General features: G+C 39.7%; 2 protein-coding genes and 1 long non-coding RNA gene across 7 annotated transcripts; 1 reads left to right on the forward strand and 2 right to left on the reverse strand.

Annotated features, from left to right (window-relative positions):
• Positions 1-617: 617 nt before the first annotated feature.
• LOC133931488 (circumsporozoite protein-like) lies at positions 618-2356 on the forward strand. Of its 5 annotated transcripts, none has more exons than XM_062378379.1 (5): positions 622-732; positions 917-979; positions 1055-1147; positions 1304-1406; positions 1596-2356. In XM_062378379.1, exons 1-5 carry the CDS (start codon positions 675-677, stop codon positions 2209-2211), a joined length of 933 nt encoding a protein of 310 aa, XP_062234363.1. In that variant the 5' UTR covers positions 622-674; the 3' UTR covers positions 2212-2356. The 5 variants fall into 5 exon arrangements, with proteins under 5 accessions (XP_062234361.1, XP_062234360.1, XP_062234363.1 ...); XM_062378380.1 differs by having other exon boundaries at positions 625-732; positions 1298-1408; positions 1631-2356; XM_062378378.1 differs by having other exon boundaries at positions 625-732; positions 1298-1406.
• Positions 2357-2707: 351 nt separating this feature from the next.
• On the reverse strand, positions 2708-13988 carry fdxr (ferredoxin reductase). The gene is made up of 12 exons (XM_062378375.1): positions 13603-13988; positions 11786-11889; positions 10987-11082; positions 9695-9817; positions 9501-9614; positions 9304-9405; positions 8898-9005; positions 7944-8028; positions 5675-5874; positions 5416-5587; positions 5143-5316; positions 2708-3169 (listed from the first exon to the last, which is right to left on the reverse strand). The coding sequence occupies exons 1-12, from the start codon at positions 13682-13684 to the stop codon at positions 3039-3041; spliced, it is 1491 nt and encodes a 496-aa protein (XP_062234359.1). The 5' UTR covers positions 13685-13988; the 3' UTR covers positions 2708-3038.
• Positions 13989-16725: 2737 nt separating this feature from the next.
• Positions 16726-19977, reverse strand: LOC133931964 (uncharacterized). The gene is made up of 4 exons (XR_009911935.1): positions 19764-19977; positions 18481-18584; positions 18094-18375; positions 16726-17764 (listed from the first exon to the last, which is right to left on the reverse strand). It is a non-coding gene; the product is annotated as an uncharacterized LOC133931964 (long non-coding RNA).
• Between the last annotated feature and the right edge of the window lie 725 nt (positions 19978-20702).

Consider the following 20702-nt stretch of genomic DNA (forward strand, 5'->3'; position numbering starts at 1 on the left):
ATACACATTCCAACAACCACAGGCCCGAGGGTCAAACACCGTCTCCTCTGTCTTATTCGCATTCAAAACAAAGGGGTTGTCCTCCCGCCAATTCAAAGACCTTTGAATCTTCAAAAAGTAATCAGATAGGTTTCATAGGTCTCAGGGTCATCTGAGAATTTTACGATGTTCCATTAACACTAACCAGCTGTCTGCACTGGTTAAAAACAATATATATATAGGCCAATATATATATATATTTTACAGAATAAACAATCAGGAAAATAATATATTTTTAACATGTTTTTTTTCATAATTCAACTTCTATATATTTGGCAGCGTTTTTACCTGTCATGCTTTCATGGCTGTGTGGAGAGGAGGGAATCTTTTAAATCCAAATTCTTCTCTTTTAATGAATCTTTTGTTAAAAGGGATTGCATTAAAAATGATAGTGTCGGCTCAACATACAAGATAAACACGTATTTGGAAATAAGTAAAGATAATACTACATTTGTAGAACTTTACACACTAATTGGTTGTGGCCCATGCTTGCAACAGGAAGTGCTGAATCTGTTGGAGGAGCGACTGAGCTGAGAGAGTGACAATTAGCTGTGAGTGGGAACAGCTGGCTCCTGCACCACGTCTCAAATAGCTGGCGGGAACATGCAGGCACCACTCTCCTCTCTGTGACTGAAATGATGGGAGCTGTTCGGGCCTTGCTTATTTGTGTGCTGACTTCCCTGCTAACCAAAGGTGTTTCTACTGTTAGAGCTGCAGTGTAGCAAATGTTAAGGTTCAATTATTTCAGTCTTATTTAGGTCTTTTGGTTGGTGGCTTGTCTTCCTGAAATGTCAATTAGCTGAAACAAAATTGCAGCACGTTGTGTCACCGAGCGCTGCAACATTTGATTAACGGCTTGTGTTTGTTCTCTTCACAGGCATTTGCATGCCAGTTGGTGACACAAATGAAATCGATGGAGTACTGCCAACCTGGATGGGAGGTAAGGGAGGAAGATTAAATATTCTCTTTTCTTCTGAGCTACTTTCTGACCCTAATTTAATTTCCTCTGGGTTAGGGTTCGAGTGGTTTCCCGATAGCCTTTCCATCAAGAAGGCCCTGGGACTCATCCAGACAATGGCCGATTTGTTGAAGGAAAACGCTAAACAAGGTGAGCAGCTTCTCTGAAACGGTACAATGAGCAAACGTGATTGGCCTTCACTAGGCTGCAGGTCATAGTAACTGCACGATAAAGTGACAGGGTAATAAACTTAAATTCCTGCTTTAATTACCAACTGCTAATCATATTTCTTTCTTTAAGTTCTAGTGGGAGTCAATGATGTGGAAGCTGAAATATTGGTTGGACACAAACTTAAAAAGTTGCCCCCTTGCGAAGCCGTAGGAGGCCGCTTGAAGCAGGACGCGGCAGCGGGCAACGTGACACTGGACGCGGCAGCGGGCAACGTGACGCTGGACGCGGCAGGGGGCAACGTGACGCTGGACGCGGCAGGGGGCAACGTGACGCTGGACGCGGCAGGGGGCAACGTGACGCTGGACGCGGCAGGGGGCAACGTGACGCTGGACGCGGCAGGGGGCAACGTGACGCTGGACGCGGCAGGGGGCAACGTGACGCTGGACGCGGCGGCTGCAGGAGGCAACGTGACGCTGGACGCGGCGGCTGCAGGAGGCAACGTGACGCTGGACGCGGCGGCTGCAGGAGGCAACGTGACGCTGGACGCGGCGGCTGCAGGAGGCAACGTGACGCTGGACGAGGCGGCTGCAGGAGGCAACGTGACGCTGGACGAGGCGGCTGCAGGAGGCAACGTGACGCTGGACGAGGCGGCTGCAGGAGGCAACGTGACGCTGGACGAGGCGGCTGCAGGAGGCAACGTGACGCTGGACGAGGCGGCTGCAGGAGGCAACGTGACGCTGGACGAGGCGGCTGCAGGAGGCAACGTGACGCTGGACGAGGCGGCTGCAGGAGGCAACGTGACGCTGGACGAGGCGGCTGCAGGAGGCAACGTGACGCTGGACGAGGCGGCTGCAGGAGGCAACGTGACGCTGGACGAGGCGGCTGCAGGAGGCAACGTGCGCATTGAACGCAGTACAGAACCTGTTGATGAAGCCACAGAAGGAGAATATTTCAAAGCAGTCAGAGGAGGGAGAGGAGACTCTCCAAGTTTTGGAAACTTGGGATTAACTCCACTACGTCAACATCAGGTTCCCTTACACTGAGTTACTTTTTAAAAGCAGGAAACTGTTTTAGGAACCATGCAAGAGCTCATTGTGCATCTGGCCTTTTTCTGCAGAAAAGCGGGATAAGATGTGTCTGCATGTACCTGTTTCTGTCTCCACGGAATAAAACTTTGTTTCAAATTTATTTCTCACAATTGCTTCCTTAATCAACAGCTGAAGTGACAACGACTCTTACTGGGGGGGGGGGGGGGGGTTAAATGTCTTGATAATAACTAACCCTTGTCAATTTGCCTGGGGTTCATTAAAAAATTGTCGGTAATTTCTTCACAGATGTGCAACTTGAAGTAGTGAAGCTTATGGATTTTATGGCCTATATGCCTTCACTATTTAACCCTGATGTCCCCATTGTGCCCTTAGATTTATTGCTGGAGAAATGCATTGTTTAGTTTCTCTGCTAAAGTTGCGATCGCTTTACAATGAACCCTTGGGTCAACACACTGGCTTGGGAAGGCGTCAGGAAATGACGAGACGGTAATAAAAATATATCAACTTTTATTCTTAGAAAAGTTAGTCATGACAATGATTAGGTGCAAAGATTTCTTAGCTACTATATATTATACTTTAACATGAATGTAGTAAATTACAGTACAAAGGTTCATTATCACATTGGATTTAATTATTTTTTTGGGGAATCATCAGCTCAGTCTTAATTTGAGGAGACTGAGGGGAGAACTGAGGTAAACTAGCCACTTGTGCACCTTCTGTACATAATGAAGTCCAAGTTGGATACTTCATAATGCCATTTGTCTTCTGTGTCCACGAAGGTCCCCTGCTGTAGTGTCCAGTGTTTAACTGAAAAACCACTGCTATGCTCGAGCCACCTCCAGCATTTCCTCCACAGTCAGCAGTTTCTCTCTGGGTTTTCCCACAGCTTCACCTCTCCTCACCTCGACAGTGTCGATCTTCTCCCAGTCTGAGAAAGTCACTGGTTTCACTCCTGTAAACAAAAGATAAAACCACATTAGGCTTGGACTTCTACTGAACAAATCTATGAAATACAGAAACCTTGCTGTGGTAAATGTTTGAAGTGAACATTTGTGCCAAATTTGAATGGGTTCTCTCTAGGTGCCCTTAAGAAAATAAAAGACCAAACGTGTGATCCCAGACTCCTCAGACTGTCTGATCGATGACAGAGTCCCAAGTGAATAACGACATTAGTTTCCTTTGGTGTACCTAATAAACTGCCAACTGATTTGGAGATATAAAATTAGAATGGCACGCTGTAGACTGCATGAGGCCAACAGTGCCCTTGTAAAACCATATTTGTATTCAATAGAGGCAGAATTTGTATGCGGATCTTTACCATAATTCACACACATTAATATCAGTCCCTTTAACGTTGAAGATTTTCTTCATCAAGATTCATGAAATATTTCCAGGGAAAGGGGGTAATTGTTCAAACACGCCCAATTAAAAAGTCCCTGAATGCTATTTTATCGTTTTTTCCCTGACTCATATCACATCCTCCGCTTCGAAGTAACAAGAGCAGCAAAATAAAACACAGGTCGTAAAAATCATGAGCACAGCAAAACTTAAGGAATCACAAATGTTAGACAATACATATAAGACAATATTCATTAAAAATATGTTTTTTAATCAAATAGAATTAAAAGTCAGTTAAAATCAGGTCAGCCGCTCTTATAAAAGTATGTTTTAACAAAGAATTTAAAAGAAATCACTGATTCAGTTGACCTGATTCCCTCAGGCAGATCATTCCCAGGTTCTGGAGCCCTCACAGCAAACGCTCAGTCCCATTTAGTTTTTAATCTAGTATTTGGAATACACAGAAGACCTCTGCCCGAGGATCTCAATGTACGTGACGGCTCGTATAATACTAAAAGGTTTGATATGTAGCTGGGAGAAAGGCCATGGAGAGCTTTGAAAGTAATCAGTAAAATCATAAAATCAATTCTAAAACATATAAGGAGCCAGTGTAAAGAAGCTGGAACAGGATGTGGTCATGTTTTTTGGTTCTGGTTAAAAGCCTGGCAGCTGAGATGTGTACAGTCTAGAGTCAAGGTTAGGTAACTAAAAAGGTTGTTACAATAGCTAAGCCATGATGAAATAAAAGCATTTAAAATCGTCTGTATCTTTAAAGTTGAAATTAATCGACTTTTAGAAATATTTCACACCAGCTTTGTTGTGTGCTGCTCAAAAGTGAAATTGTTTTCAAATCAGATGCCAAGGGTTCTTTGCAGCAGGTTTGATGTGATCCAATAACAGACCTGCAGATGGCAGTATTTGTCTTGTCATGTGCTCAGGTCCAATTTAAATGATTTCACTTTTTAGAAATCTGATAAAATTGGTGAAAACAATCTAGTTGTGGAAGGACATCAGAGTAATCAAAATCTGGGGTAATAAAGGCTCTGATCGACATTATCAGAGAAACTTGATTATATTTTAATGAATTTGGAAAGCCAGATTTTTTCCATCTTCACTCGGATTTCCTACAATCCCCTTTACAGTTTCTTATAGTGTCAGTTATCCAAAGCAGTTGTCTTTCAGATGCCTTAATCCTAGCTTTAACTTTTAAGCAACAATATTTCAGCATGACAAACACACTGAGTTAAAACAGTCAGTTGGATCATAGGTAAGAGAAAATTCAGACAGGTGCTGTCACTAAACCATGAGTGTATGACGAGGGATGGGACAGTATTAACCACTGTTGATTCACAGTCCAAAAATATACATTTGTGGTCGGATATAACAAAATCTATTATTATTATTATTTAGATACATTTTTTTTGTGTTTGTGTTTGTGTTTGTGTTGCTTATAAATCATTGCGTTATGACCGGAATAGAGACATTAAAATATTGTGGAGTTTGACGGGACACAGTTCAATTCAAACTACGTAGTTTGAACTCAAAGGTCAGATAACAGAGCTCAGCTGTGAGTGCAGACTGGATTACCTCTGTCTGCCAGCAGAGCCCTGATGGTTTGTGAACCAGACTTGGCAGCGGACACATCCAGCGTTCCTGACTCCATGTCCTCCACCAGCGATCGAGCTGTGTCAAAACTGTTGTTCATAGTCGTGCCTATCACACCAGTTGGGCCTGTTTTCAACCAGCCACTACAATATAAACCTAAAAAAAACATGGATTCACTATTAATCTGGTTTGATACGCATGCACATATACACACGTGTTACATACATGTGTTCATACACATATTGGATACAGTACCTGTAGCCTCTTGGACGCGGCCCATGGTGTTCGGGACGATGGCTTTGTGGGAGTCAAACGGCACTGATGGATCGATGGGAAGACTTTTGTAGCCGATGCTGTTGATGACCAGACCGCAGCTCACATCCTCCACTTCTCCAGTTAGCACTGCACGGGCCCTTTCACCTGAACCCTGGTCGCAGAGAGGAAACCAACTCGAACCAAGCCAATGTAGCAGCTACAAACGCACGTCTACAAAAATAATCCAGATCATGTTTACCTCCAGCCTGTTGACCGCCAGTCGGATGCCAGCTGTTCTGTTGCGCTGGGGGTCGGCCAGGACCTCGACAGGGCTCCGGAAGAATCGAAACGCCCACGTGCGGGAGGCCTCCTTTCGTCTGTGCTGCTCCTTCTCCCCGGGGGTCTCCAGGGCCGTCTTCAACATCAGCTCCGTCAGACGCTTCCTGGGCCTTGGCAGATCTGACACAGTAGAGAGAAATTATGAATTACTCAAAACCCATTCCTTCAGAACTGCTTTTAATGCGAGAATATGACGTGTATTTAATATTTTTATGTGTGATTATTATATGTATTTTATATTTGTATGTGTGGTTATGATATGTATTTTATATTTTTTGTCCATTTACTTGCTATTCGGTTTCTTAATCTAAGTATAGTGTTTTGAGATTTGATAAAAGTTCTTAAAGAAATAAACAAACATTTTTCTGACTGCAAAGAAAAGTTTCCTAATCAGACCCTGTTTGATTGATTTTAAACTTAATGTTTAAACATCAGAAAAAATAATTTTATAAAAAACAAACCAGGGCAACATTTTTAAAACAAATTTGACTTGTTATCGGGTCATATTACATTTATATAAAATGCTCCATAGTGGTCTTGACTAATAAACACAAGAAACATAATTTGTTTGTTCATCAAGTTGAAGGAATATGAGGCACTGAAGAAGGTGGTGATTTATTAAGCTTTTAACATCTAATGGTTAGGGTTAGGGTCATATCCACAGTAAAACCGTGCCTATGTGTTTCAGCCGATATGGCCTTCATCAGGACAAGTCCAAAATTGGCTGTCCTTGAGCTGTTTTACACCTTGTGCTCATATGATCAGTATGGACAAGTTAGCAGTCACATGAACCTATTGGATCCCCAGACTGAAGAGCACCAGAATTGTTTATTGACAGAATTATGTACAGAAAATATCCAACTTTTCAGTGAACTAAATGTCGATCAAAAATGTGCCTCTTGTAAACGAAAGCAAAACTAAAATGTTTTGAGTTGAGTTGTTTTTTATTATGATTATTATGTGTGCGTGTGTGTACCAATTATTAAAAAAAGATGTCAAGAAAAACAGGATCTATCAATCAAACAAACTCCGGTTTGTTTTTTTTTAGAGCCCGACCAGCATGGAAAATCAGGTAGTAAATATTTCTGAGACCGTGTCCTAGGGGATAGAGCGGGTGTTCTGCAACAAGAAGGTTGCCGGTTCGAATCCCACTCTTTCCCATCTGCATGCCTAAGTATCCTTGGCAAGATACTGAACCCCTAAAATGGCCCCTCATAAATGCTGAGTGTTCTAAAAATGTAAGTCGCTTTGGACAAAAGCATCAGCCAAATGAAATGTAATGTAATGATACCCATAAAGCGACCTATAGACATATTTAAAATAATTTGTTAGTGATCCTAAGATATAGTCGTCAAACCCATATGACAAAGAAATTAAACTGAGGCTTGATAATTTACTAATAACCATAAACCTTATTATAAATAACTATAAATAAAAGGAAATTACCAATGTAACCATAATATCGAATTTGACTAAAGAGAATAAAATGTTAAATGTAATCATTAAGCCAAATTCTTTCTGGATTGTTTATTCCATTGTCATATCCACGATCCAAGATAAACAGTGACGTGTCTCAAATAAGTCAATTTAGTTTTTTCTTTCTGGAAAATTGTTTGGACTCACTGGTGTTCAGAAACGTCCCATCACTGCACACGAATATGTGTGACATCTGCAAACAAAACAAGACACAAGCCACCAGTTTCTAACATCGTCCTTCACTCCCTGCAGATCAAGGTTCTCATTTAACCATGAACAGAGGCGAGGAGGATGTTATCGCTGTAAACATTAAACATCAATCAGCTCAATGTCATTTCTCCGACAAGGATGAGGAAAAAACAAAAAGGGCCCGAGGACAGAGATGCAGGGTTTTACTCCAGCAGAAAACCATTGTCAATAGAAGCTGGTTAATAGCAGCTGGTTAACAGTTCACCATAACAAGTTCCACCTGATAACCACGACATTCACGTCTTCCCTAATTGTCAAGCCGTTATCCCACACTAATGTCTCGTGAACACCCATTTTCAGCCCATGCAGTCATCTCAAATGATTTTGCTGCTTGTGTGGTAGGTAAAAAAATAAGAAAACTTAAACATAATATACTTAAATTATTATGCTTTGTTAGGAGCAGGGGGATGAGGCAGCCACCCCCCTGAAGAGGAAAAGTATTAAGATAAAATGGTATGTCCCACCTTTAGGAGCCTCTGTGATGCCCTCGAAATCAGCCAACACCATCTCAGGTCTGGTGCCCGGCAGGTTCACCATTTCTCTAAGCTCCTGCAGACCAAAAGAACACAACAAATTGGTTAGAAAATATCAAATTGTTGGTTTAAAGCTCTGGCTTTTCACCACCGCCCTGGAGGTTATGTTTCACCTCAGATTGTGATGAGGATCATGCAAAACTACTGAAGCAGATTTCTGTGAAACTTGGATGGAACATGGGTCAGGAAAGAATCAATAAAATGTTGGGGCAGATACGTTTATCACTTTCTTTAACTACCCAACATATATCATTTTTTTAACCATTTTCACTGATTTCTTAGGGATAATTTAGGGATCTTAATGAAATAAATCAACCATTCTTCCATAATATAGACAATGGGTGCATGATGTGCATTGTTTTGTCGGTTTAGCTAGAGTCTTGATTGCCATTCCAGTTACAAACTGAGCTTGTAGAAAAACAGGAACACAATCCTGCAATGACATCCGACAGGAGCACTAACGGGTTTTAAATAAAGAGTTTATCCACAATTCCCAAACAGTTTGTTGTCTAAAGATATGATGCAGGTGATTTGAATTCAATTATATCATGAGCAAAATATTCTGAGCAAATCTTATGATTGTGTGTCTGGCTTATATTGATTCTCTTGCTGTTGCAATTGAATAATGTTTATTCTTTCAATGGCTCGGCCTGGTGATGTTGACTATATACACTGTAGCTGTGTCTTCATGTTTCTGCCATGTTCATGTACGCTTTTTTGTCCTATAGTGGCAACCCAGTGTGGCGGATGTGACTGTCTGACATGAACTGCCACTGATCACATTTTGGTTACCATCGCACGTATGCTGCATTTGAAAAGCAACATAATGGTAAATTTTTTCTTCTCAAAGGCCATTACAAATAACTATTGTTGCTTCTCACACACTTTGATTGTGCAAGCCACTTGTACCGGTCCTCTTCTGCCAACTATCAGCACCCTGCGGACGTGGCTCTCTGCCAGGGCCTCCAGAGCAGGTTGGGTGATGTCAGTTTTCTGTTATAAAATACAAAGACATTTTCCATCAGCTTTTCAATAACAACCCTTAGAAACTAAAATCTTTTCAGAGACATGGAAAAGTTGATGCTACAGAGATTTCTGTATTGTTGTGAACACAACGGAGCAGAGAATCTCCCATTGTGTTGTGCATGTGTGGAAGACAAACTGCGGAGATCTCCTCTTTCTTCATTAATCCTCCATGAGCCTTTGAAATTGATGACCCTGCTTTGCGGTTACTTTGCTGTTATGCCTTACTATGTTTTTTTCTTTAATAACCCGTCTGCATGTTTCTCACCTTTAAAATGTCAATGGGCGAGAGAAGGACCCTCGCCACATCCAGAGCCACGTTACCTTGACCCAGAATCACAGCCGTTTCACAGCTCAGGTCTGGACTCAGCTGAACAGAAAGACAAAGACGTGAGAGAGAAGTGATGAGTAATAATCTGATAACCATCCACATTGTTTATGGGTAACATTCACTGTAACGGCTACCTGTTGAAGGCTGGGCAGCCCGTTGTACCAGCCCACAAAGTCTTTGGCAGAGTGCACCCCAGCCAAGTCCTCTCCTGGGACCCCCAAACTCCTGTTTCCCTCTGCCCCATAACTCTGCCAAAAAACATATACAATTCATATAAATGCTAATTTATTTAAAAGGTGCGTAACAGTGCGGACAGTGTTGGTCTTACCAGTATGACTGCATGGTAGGCTTCCTGCAGCTCCTTAACACTCACATCCTTCCCCACATTGACATTACCATAGAAGCTACAGCGCAAATTATTGGCCGTCTGCGTGAATGTGTTGATGACGTTCTGAGGAGGTGAAAAGATCTGACATGTTAAAATTAATAAACTATCAATAGAATCACAAACCTAAATCAGCGTCTATTCAGTGTGATGATGACTACAGGCATATCTCATTACAGTGTGATGGAAAAGTTGAGGAAGATACAGGCATCAGTTTGCAATTGGGAACCTTATTTAAATACCGCCAAATTGAGATAACAACCCTTTTTTAACCCACTTTATCTAGTGGGATCTGTGCTCACAACCTAGCACCGTGTAGCTTGATTAGCATTCACCAGAGAACACCAGAATCGGCTGGTCTGCCACTGTTCTCCTCACAGAGGAGAGCAGGTTCACACTGAAAACATGTGAAAGGCTTGAAAGAGTCAGGAGAAGATGTGGTCGTTATGCTGTCAGTCACATCAACAGGCATGACCAGTTTGGCAGTGGGTCAGTGATGTCTGGGAGGCATATGTATGGAATAATTTGGATGCTTCTGTCCTCTCTGTAACTGTCACATTTTTGACCTCTCTCTTTACCCTGAATATCCCCGTTACAGGTTTTCTGGGGCTAATTGCAACATCAAGCTACTTTCGGTTTGTTCCCAATATTCACAATAGTTTAAACCGATTAGCAGTATCTACTTAGTGTCTGCATCTACAGTGAGTGACATACGTGCTGGTTGAATACATGAGGAGGGTTTTGAAATGTAGTTAATCTGTTGCTCTTAAGTTAAATAGACAGTAAACAGATTAAGTGCATTCATTGTACTGGGTGTTAGTGACTGAAATACTAACCCTAGTTTCCACCTGCGTGAGAGGGATCTTTTTGTTTTCTTTTCATTCCAATATATGTGGGATTTCCCAGAGCTTCTGAGCCAAGATTTTTTACTTTCAGTTATTGCATCACCACATCACCTCAGGTGACATCACCCTCTCGTTGAGCAAGTCTACTTTCCATTAGACATGTTTATCTTGTTAAGTAATTGCCATTATTCGTGCGAGTACATTTTCCGACAGGTTGGAAGACAAAGCTCGAGTTCAGAGAAGGCAAAGAGATTATATCTAAACTATTAAAGCATCAAAAAAACAGCAGGTAACTGAAATCTAGCAAGGTGGAAACAGAGTCCTGTACTTCTAGGATAAAGCTGTTGGGCAATTGACTGTTCTCTAGAGCTTCTCATTAAAGATAGAGACCTTGACTTCAGGATGATCGGGGGCTACTCCGAACCGGACCAGGCCGAAGGGGACGGGCAGACGCTCATAAACGTCCACCTCAATATCTTGACGAGCCTGAGGAGACAAACAAGAGAAAAAACAGACACAAATGTGAAAGATTCTTCTTTTAGTTGCTGCAAATATAAAATTACTAGAAAGAAAACTTCTAATTGGACCATGGTCCATGACAAGATAACACCAACTCCCTCTTGTATTTCTCTCTTAGTGAGGACACTCATTGCCATAATGCATTTGCCAGCACCTTACCCAAACCATAACCATCACAACTTAATGCCTAACCCTAAGACAGTTTAAAAAAAAAAGAAAACCACCAACTATATAGAACTCAAATTAAGAAATGTACATTTCATGTAAAATATAATATGACTTAATATATATATGTAAAAATATAATACACATCTGATCTGCATTACTTATTGTGAAAAAATTAGTGTTTTTATATTAGATATGTCTGTGAAAGGCTGATAATAGCACATTTTCATTTGCGAACCAATAAATCCTCCGGAAACTAACATAGAGGCGCACATTCTGTGTCAAATCTATATTATACCTGTATCTCTATACAGTGTCATAAATTACCATTTCCCCCCTGGATATTAAGATAAATAGATAAATAAAATACTGGAATGTTCGGCCAAGCTGTTAAGTTTCAACAATAACAGTGTTTTTAGTGGACCAGGGAGGGAGCGCCCAATAGCCTTGTTTTATATGGGACAACACACACAAAACTCGCCAGCTTGTATTACTTTAAACATACCTTGATCAAATGCTGTGCCGTGTAGAAACCCGCTGGACCACTTCCTACAATACACACCTTCGGGCTGCTGGAGTAAAAAGATGCTGGACCACGCCCACTTACAACTGTACAAACAACAGAGAGGATAAAGATGAAAGCACACACCTGCAATCCTGCAGTATTCTTAAAAAAACCCTGAAAAGTCTGAACATGAGAGTGAAATGTCTTCTTTGGGTGTGATATAAGAACCAGGTAAGTCCATGAGCAAGTTCAACCGATACCAACAAGCTTCTCATCCATGACATGATGTTCTCATTTGAAAACAGTACAAGTCCAGTTGATTATTTAGAGTGGAGGATGTAACAAAGTACATTTATTTTATTACTGTACTTTAGATTTTAATTTTGGGTACTTGGCACTTTTATTCCACAACATGCATCAACAAATATTTGTACTTTCTTACAGTGGCCGAGATGTCTCACACAAAATACATAAATGTAAACACCACTACACATCTACAAAAGCCACAAAATGGAAACATAATGGAATGGAAGAGAGTTTTTTTTTTTTATCTTGCTGCGGTCAAGTGAAGCCTTCGTTTGTGAAAGCTTTGTCAAGGCCTGCTTCAAATGTGATGTTTGCCTATTTGAGGTTTTCATGGTACAAGTGCTTAGAGCATCCAAAAAGGAGGAACGCAGCTTAACTGCAACACTTCAAATAGACAAGCGGCTGCTGGCTTGTCAAGGTTTCCTAAATAGATGCTCACTTGAACTTTTACAACCAGGACTTGACCAAAGTATGTAGCTCATTTTATTGTCAACCTCCCTTGTAGCTCACTTCCATTGTGATTGTGTTTCCATTTGGTGACCTGTAGTTGTGTTGTGGCTTTTGCATTTATGTTTTTCTGTTAATGCCCTTATGTGAGTCGCTTGAGCCACCATACTTTCTACTTTTGGTTCACTGATCTAATAAGACTGATTAGGAAGGAGAGCTTGGTCCTGGGATATCCCCTTAACCCCAGTGGAGGTGGTAGGACAGAGGAGATCTGTGATGGAGAACCAGTCCCAACCTCTGCTGGACACCATCACAGTACTGGGCAACTCCTGAGTGACATACTGACCTACCGACAGGAGATAGAGGTGAACCAGGCCAATGCTTCCTGCTGCTGTCAGACTGTATAACCAGCTCTGCTCCAGATGCACCATGTATACATTTATATCTCCCTCAACTTTGCAATGACCATTTTCTATCCATGCAATTTAAATACCATATTATGTGCAATACTGTTAACATTGCACATAATTATATAACAGTTTTTACAGTAATTATGTATAATAACAGTGAATGATAACGATTATCGTTGTTAGTATAACTGATAATAATAACGACCATAATAAGTGCAGTAAGGAGACTTAATGATATTGTAGACCGTTACTTGAGTACATATTATCTATTTGTTTGTACTTTTACTTAAGCTAAATGTTTGAGTACTTCCTCCACCATTTCTACAACTCCTGACAAATGGTACTAATATTAGATCTCTGTAATGTTAACTATTTGTCTGAATGAAAAATCAGGCATTAAGTTGTTCAATATCATATTTCACTAATATAAGTGCAGCGTGGAATTTGATATATGCTGAATCATCGAGTGAAGTCCATGGTTAAAGGGTGCGCATTATCTTCGAGAAGAGGTCTCATGTTTTGATAATAAGCATCTCAAACAACTCATAATTTACTGAATTTTGTATTGGGTCTGGTTCGTGCTCCGTCCACACAGTAAACTCAGCCCTGAACTGATGGAGCTTCAGGTTGAACATGAAACATCTGTTCACTCACCATCATGAAGCGGTCTCAACCACCGGCTCCTTCCTGATGTCCACGGCTTCAGCCCGGACCACAGAAACCTGTGGCCGCTCATCTTCACTTCTTTTCAATCCCTGGCTTCAGAGGAGCTGTTCGGTTTTGGACCAGTAAATAGTCCGACCCGGGCTGTTGTTGTTTACCTGCTGCTGCTCATGTCTGTGCTGTGAGGTTCGGTCAGTCGGTCTGTCTGTCTGTCCCGTGTGTTCACGCTCCCCGAGCTAACCAGCTAATGCTTCAGCTAACTACCTCCACGCGCCCCCAACTTTGATTATTTTAATAAACAAATAATAAGTTATCATAAATTTACATCATTATCAGGACTGTTTTCAAGGCTGCGCCATGTGTTACACCTGCTACAGTCCGTGGGAAACCGGGAGTGGAGTTCATTAGTTCCACAGCAAGTTTACCTATGTGTTTTTTTAAATATGAATTATTATATAATAACATTAAATTGGGGCAAAGTAAAAGAAAAAGAATACCTCAGTATTTTAGGCGACAATGAGTGAATGGAAGTGAAAAAACATTAACATTAGTGAGATTAGTTTTTAAAAAAATCTCTAAGGAGGCTGTACATTTATTATACTTTGCAGTCGTAATATAAAAAAAACGGTAAAATTTCCATAAACAATTGCTTCTTTCCTTGTCCTGCAATTTGTTTGCATATTGAATACATCTGGTTTTGCAGCTGTTTAATTCAAGCCGTTCATTAATGTCATATTCCAAATTTCTAGATAAATATGGAATTCCTAATCTACTGGGATAATATGATTTAGTCTTGTAATGCTCATAAGATACCATGTAGTATCAGATTTTTACATCTGGATCCTGGTGTTACAGGGGTTAGAAGAAACTTTTTTTCCAGAAAAAAAAGCAATGCCACATAATTACTTAATTGTGTTACTTGCTGAATCACATGTTCACAAATCTAAATATAAGAACTATCAGCCACCCTTTACTGTTTTTGAAAACAAAAAACAAGTAAAATTATACGCATATTGGAAAGCGAATGTATGTTCCCAGTATAGAGATTTTGTTGATATGCACAATAAACGTTGGTGTGGTCTTGTCCCCTGAATGTATGTCACATGTGCAGTGTTTATCCTAAACATGTATTGTTTAATGTTGAATTTATTACAGACTGACCAGCTTGTGAGTTAACTGATACAAATTTGCCAATATGAGCCTCTACCCTGTGCTGATATGAAAACTTTCACTTTTACTGGATAAACAGGACCAGTATATGAAATCTGTCCTAGGCAGGTAAACTAAGGTGGGGTGAGGAGACACCTTTTCCAAGCATTGTCCGAGAGACAGCCCACAGACTCTGGCGTTGAGGCCCTGGATAAGAGCTTGTCCATTAGTTGCACCACAACTTGAATATTTAACTTATTTTACGTGTGACAACAAGGGAGACTGTGTTGTTAAATGCATCTTAATCTTAATCTTAATCTTAAGTATTTTCCACAGTGAAGTTTTCTCTCTGAGACTGAAATCAGGGCACCAGTATTTAAAGCCTGAGTGTTGAAATGCAAAGACTATAAAAATATAAAAATGATACTTTGAAAGTGGAACAACACCTGATTTATGATTATGTGCTTTACGTTATATAAACTACTCTGCCCAGATTTGTTCTGTAACCTATCATGTTCTGATTTAAAATTTAGCAATTTTATACTGCAAATTTATACAGATTTAAAATATATACAAACAACCTTATAATAATTATAGCAATATTTCGTACTATTTTGCACATTCATGTACACAAAGAGATCAACATATGCTAATGTGGACTCGGTAATATGTACTCAAGTTATTTCCTGTAATACTTCAACTGAAAGAGTTCATAAGCACAACTCAGAATTTTTTTTAATTTAATGCACATATCAAGTCAGTAAGAAAACTGTATTTCACATGTGTTTGAAGAATAGAAACCTATTCATGAGACACAAGGGAAAGATATTACTATTATTCAAACTATAAAAGTCAAGCAAACGTGTTGCGCCATATGATGCTGAAAACAAAAAGCTCGCTCTGCAGCCTTCTACACCACGATTCCCATGCGTCGCTTCTGTACACCACACATCAGCCAGGAAGTGGCCGCTCACTCACCTTTCTGCAAATAAAACTTATTTGTGTACAAAAGGAAATGAAAAGTAAAGGAGAGGGGAGACACCTTTTATGGGTTTAGTATGAAAGACGTCTCAGTGGTGTGCAACAAACCAAATCTGTGATACATCTACAGCTTACTGAAAAAACTTTTCCCAAAGCGCCATATCTTATCTTTACATTTGCACAAACTTGCAGCACTGCAGGATTCCCCTGAAGACCAGTGTATTTCCTGACCTGATCAAGTAGGGATTTTTCTGAATCGTCTGCTGAGGGTGGACGTGCTGAGAGCTGTCAGGTCTGAAGTCATACGTCATACTTACTCGTATGCATCTTAAATCAGTGCTCCAATGACAAGAAAAACGATCAGAACAAAATTCAGTTGATAACAAACATGGCTTATGTGTGTGTTTTTGTTTGTGAGTGGCAAGTTGTAACTATGGTTAGAGTAAGTCTCCAGGAAATCAATCTAAGTCAATGCATGCCATGATAATGGGATATTCTCCATCTTGTCCTGTTATAAAAATAATAATAACAACAATAATAATTATTACTTTTGTGGAGGAGAACTCCCCTGACCAGGTGTCTCACTGCTGTGATACTGTCTACCTGACAGGATGGAACCTTTATTTGGCGGTCCCTCACTGCTATGATCTTGATAAACAGGATGTATGCCCTTATTTGGTGATTTGTCTTCCAACTGCTACAGCGGACAGACACAGCAGATTGATAGAGATGATGATCTTGTGTCTTTCATGTCTTTTTTTTCATATTATGTCTCATGAAACGCCTTGTTGTATAAGTTATGTCTTTTGTGAACTTGCAGCCAGTTCATTTTTGAGCACCCGTGCTTGTTGTTTAAACTCTGCAGAGCTAACTATTATAAAGACCAAAGGCAACTCCATTGAGAGAATTTCATTATTTCAAATCTCAAGATGAATTTACATCACACTTTATTTCCATAGCATATTTCAAGCAACTGTTACAAAGTGCTTCACAAAAAGGACAAGTAAAAACACGAATACAAAAAGAAAAGACGCAAATTAATTCCATATCATTATTATATACAAGAAATTTAAGACAACAGATAAAATAAAACATTTTAAAGTAATAGCAAATATAACTATATATATAAATATCAATTAAAAGCATGTTTTGATTTTTTGTCAGCTGTCATACTTTTTATAATCTGAAAACAAAAGTCACCTCTTATGTTCTTAATTAATACTTTGCACTTATCCCTATAGTCTGGAACTCTTGTCACATTTTAAAAGGAATAAATACATGTTCATCTTTTTTCCTCTTTATTGCCTGCACCATGAAGGGCTCTCAACCCCCATAAACCCAATGGACTACACTCTTAGGAATCAGGGTTCCAAAAGGGTTCTTCCTTAAAGGAGACCTTTTATGCTTTTTTTGTCCTCTAGTGGGTTGCATAGGTTTTTTGTGAATGCATATGGTGTGCATGTTTCAAAATTCAAAAGTCCACAGCAGAAGGACCTCGTCTCTCTCACAGTCAAGATGGGGATCGATGGCATAATATAAACATTTTCTGTGTGTTTGTGTGTTTGTGTGTGTGCGTGTGTGTGTGTGTGTGTTGGTGTCAAAGGTGAGGAAGTGCTTGTTGCTGACTGCTTCTAATTTTTCCATCACCCCATAACTGTTTCCATGTAAAGTGAAAGTGAAATATTTTCACATGGCTCAATCTGTATGAAGACCTCAAAGATTACTAGAGAAGAACCTTATACAAATAAAAAAAGGTAAATAAATTCTGATATATGACATTTCCTTTTACATAACATGCCGTGCTGATATCGTATTTGTTAAATGTCAGCTTGGTCAGGCGACGATGAAGAGTCCTGAAGAGTGTAGGCTCCCTGAACTTTTTTTCTCTTTATGTGTTTGAGGAAAATTATGCCAAACAGCAACAAAACGAATATGACAATAGTGACGGGAACACAAACACCCAATATACCAGGGACCTTGCTGTGCGATTCAGGATGCTGATTTTGTCTGGTTTCCGGTAAATCTGACAAGACAAAACATGTACCTCAGGGTTAAATACAATTCACATACACACAAACACACCTACACACACACGTTCGGATACTCTTTCAAATCTCTCTGTGACACATTATATAGGTGTGCTCTCTCCTAGTTATGTTACAACTATTTTAATCATTTTAAAATGCTTTATATTCTTATCTGTTAAATTGTGTATCTATGCATCTCTGCCCAATTGCTGTGTGATCTTTAAATTGCTTCTGATTGTTTCAATTGTAAAGTACCTTGTATCTGTGGTTCAAACAGTGCTATATACATTTAACAAAAACTAAAATATTTGTGAAAGATACTCACCAGGTGGATTGGGGACTTCAACAGTATTTGATTTGACTAGACCACAGTCTGTGAATACTTCGAATGTCCAGTTATTTGATTTGGTGACATTTGACACATTCAGCAACACATAATTAGGATGTTCAACTTTAGGGATGACCTCTGTTACATTATTTCTGTTCAGCTTTACATTTATAATTGTACAGTTTTTCTGGTTATTAATGTTATAACGTACAGAACATTTAATTGTCAAAGGTTTTCCAGCTTCAACTTTCCCTTGTTTGGAGCAGTTCACCAACACTCCTTGACGACAAAGAAAAGGGGCAAGAAATGAGTTACGTTCTTCTGCGCTTAAAAAAAAATCAGTATGCAGTGTATTTAGTTATGGTAAGAGCAACATTAAAATACCTTCTGACGAGGCACTGCTTTGTAGAAAGTAGGTAGCAGCGCAGAGAAGATTCAAACATATCCACACACAGGACATGGTGGAACGCGCTGTTTGTCATTAGAATCTGAAAGACAGAAGAAAATACGTTGAGACATGAGGGAACCCTGTGGCTCTGGTCGTAGAGCTGAACACGGCTCACCTTTTGGCAAAGAGAGAGGCAACAGTCACACAAATAACAGATGGTTGTCTTAACTGCATTAATTTGTTATTTCAAACACCAACCACACCAAGGCAATTTCCTGTATGTGAAAATATACAAGGCAATAAAAAGAATTCTGATTCTGATTCTGATTCTGATTCTGATTCTGAAACCTAAAATCATCTCAGGTTCAGTTATGTTCTAATTGAAGCACATTTTGCCACACTCTTCTATGAAGCCCATATCTGTATAATAACTAATTGCCACTATTACAATTGCTCATCCAAATAGTTTTCTATGTAAATGCAAACCATTGTAAATGTGCTGCTTTATGCGTGATGGATACAAATTCTTAATTTCGACCAGTGAGCAGTGTCAACAGAGACATACCACACAACCATCATACTGGGAGGCAGATCCCAAAGCTAGATAGCAGGCACCGAGAGACATAACAAGAAAGAGAAAATGCAACAAAACCTTGCTACAAGAAGAGTCTTTCCAGGAAAGTGGTTTTTACGGGAAACATTAAAGTTGCGTAACTTCACTACCTGCATTTTAGATTTTCAAGAACACAACAAAAAGACAAGAGAAGCACAATACACACCATATAAATATAAAGAGTGACTGATATTATAAGCAGCCATAATGACATACAAGTTCTGTAGGGTTGTGATCACTGGCATTGTGCATATGTTGAATGTGTGCGATATGAATCTAAACTTTTGAGATGAAGTGGTATAGGAGGCAAGTCACACAGGTTCATGCAGTTTTTTTCTTTAACTGTCGCCATCTACCCCTAATTCCTAGGGTAGGAATATTGTACTTTGGCCCTCTTTGTGAAATTTTGCAGTTATAATAGCACAGACACATGTAACACTCCTTCAAACCAGCATGACCATGAACTATCTAGTCTAACTAGTTGTCATGCTCTGGAAGAGAAAGAAAACTAATTCTGGAAGCAGGTGCATACAAACTGACAGTTGAATGTACAGCATTTGGCTTGAATAATGAGTGGGATACAATAAATTCATAAAGCATAGGTAATAGGTTGGGAAAGTGAACGTGAAAAGAGAAAAAGAGAAAAAGAGAAAAAGAGAGGCTTACCTCATAGAGCGTATTTCTCTGATGCTTCAGGGATTCATTCCAAGAGAAAACTGAAATGACAAGATCCAGAATCCAGACCTCACGCACCCTTTGATGTGGAAATTCCCTTTGGGTAGATCGCCCACACACACGTCATGTCTGAGTGGTGTGGAGAAAGGTGAAGGAGGGAGGGACAAAACAAGGGAAAGTTTGTCACAGGTAGGACAGGTGCTGTGGGATTGTACTTTTTGCATTATATGTAAGGGTGTTTCCGTCACATTGTCCACCCCATTTACATGAATAAGGGTTGGCTTTATAACATAGATAACCATTTATGTGTAATTCAGTGCAGCTAAACAGCACCACTCCTCAAAACAATAATAATAATAATAATAATAATATGATTTTATGTCACTGGGCCTTTTCAAACACCCAAGGACACCGTAAAATGTATAATAAAACATACGAATAATCAGAGTAAAACAAAACACCAGCATAATAAAAACAAATAAAGTAAAAATAGAGAAATAAAAATTATAAAAGTAATAATAAATATAATGTTGAATCAACATATGTATAATGGTAGGATTTAACACAGGGCTGTATTTCAATGGACTGGTTGGGTTTTAAGGGTATAAATAAAAATGTGAACATTCACATTCACATCCCAGCAGCTGGGAACAAATACACAGTACAGTAAATCAGAAACTTTTTCTGTTTTGCTGTGTTTAAAATGTGCTTGGTGTCACCATCCAACTCTTCTCTTCAGCTGAAGAGCACAGTTCAGGAGAGACATCAGCAGCAGGTCAGTCAACCTCAGTGTGTTAAAGTGACAGGTACAGGGAGATATTTCCATCACGTCACATACTTATCAAAATCTGTTTCAACATTCCGCCTAGAGATCCTTTGGACTTCCGAGGTAATGAACAGCCATTTCAACACAACCCCGGTGTTTATGGG

Source organism: Platichthys flesus, chromosome 20, assembly GCF_949316205.1.
Source record: "Platichthys flesus chromosome 20, fPlaFle2.1, whole genome shotgun sequence".
Classification (NCBI taxonomy): domain Eukaryota; kingdom Metazoa; phylum Chordata; class Actinopteri; order Pleuronectiformes; family Pleuronectidae; genus Platichthys; species Platichthys flesus.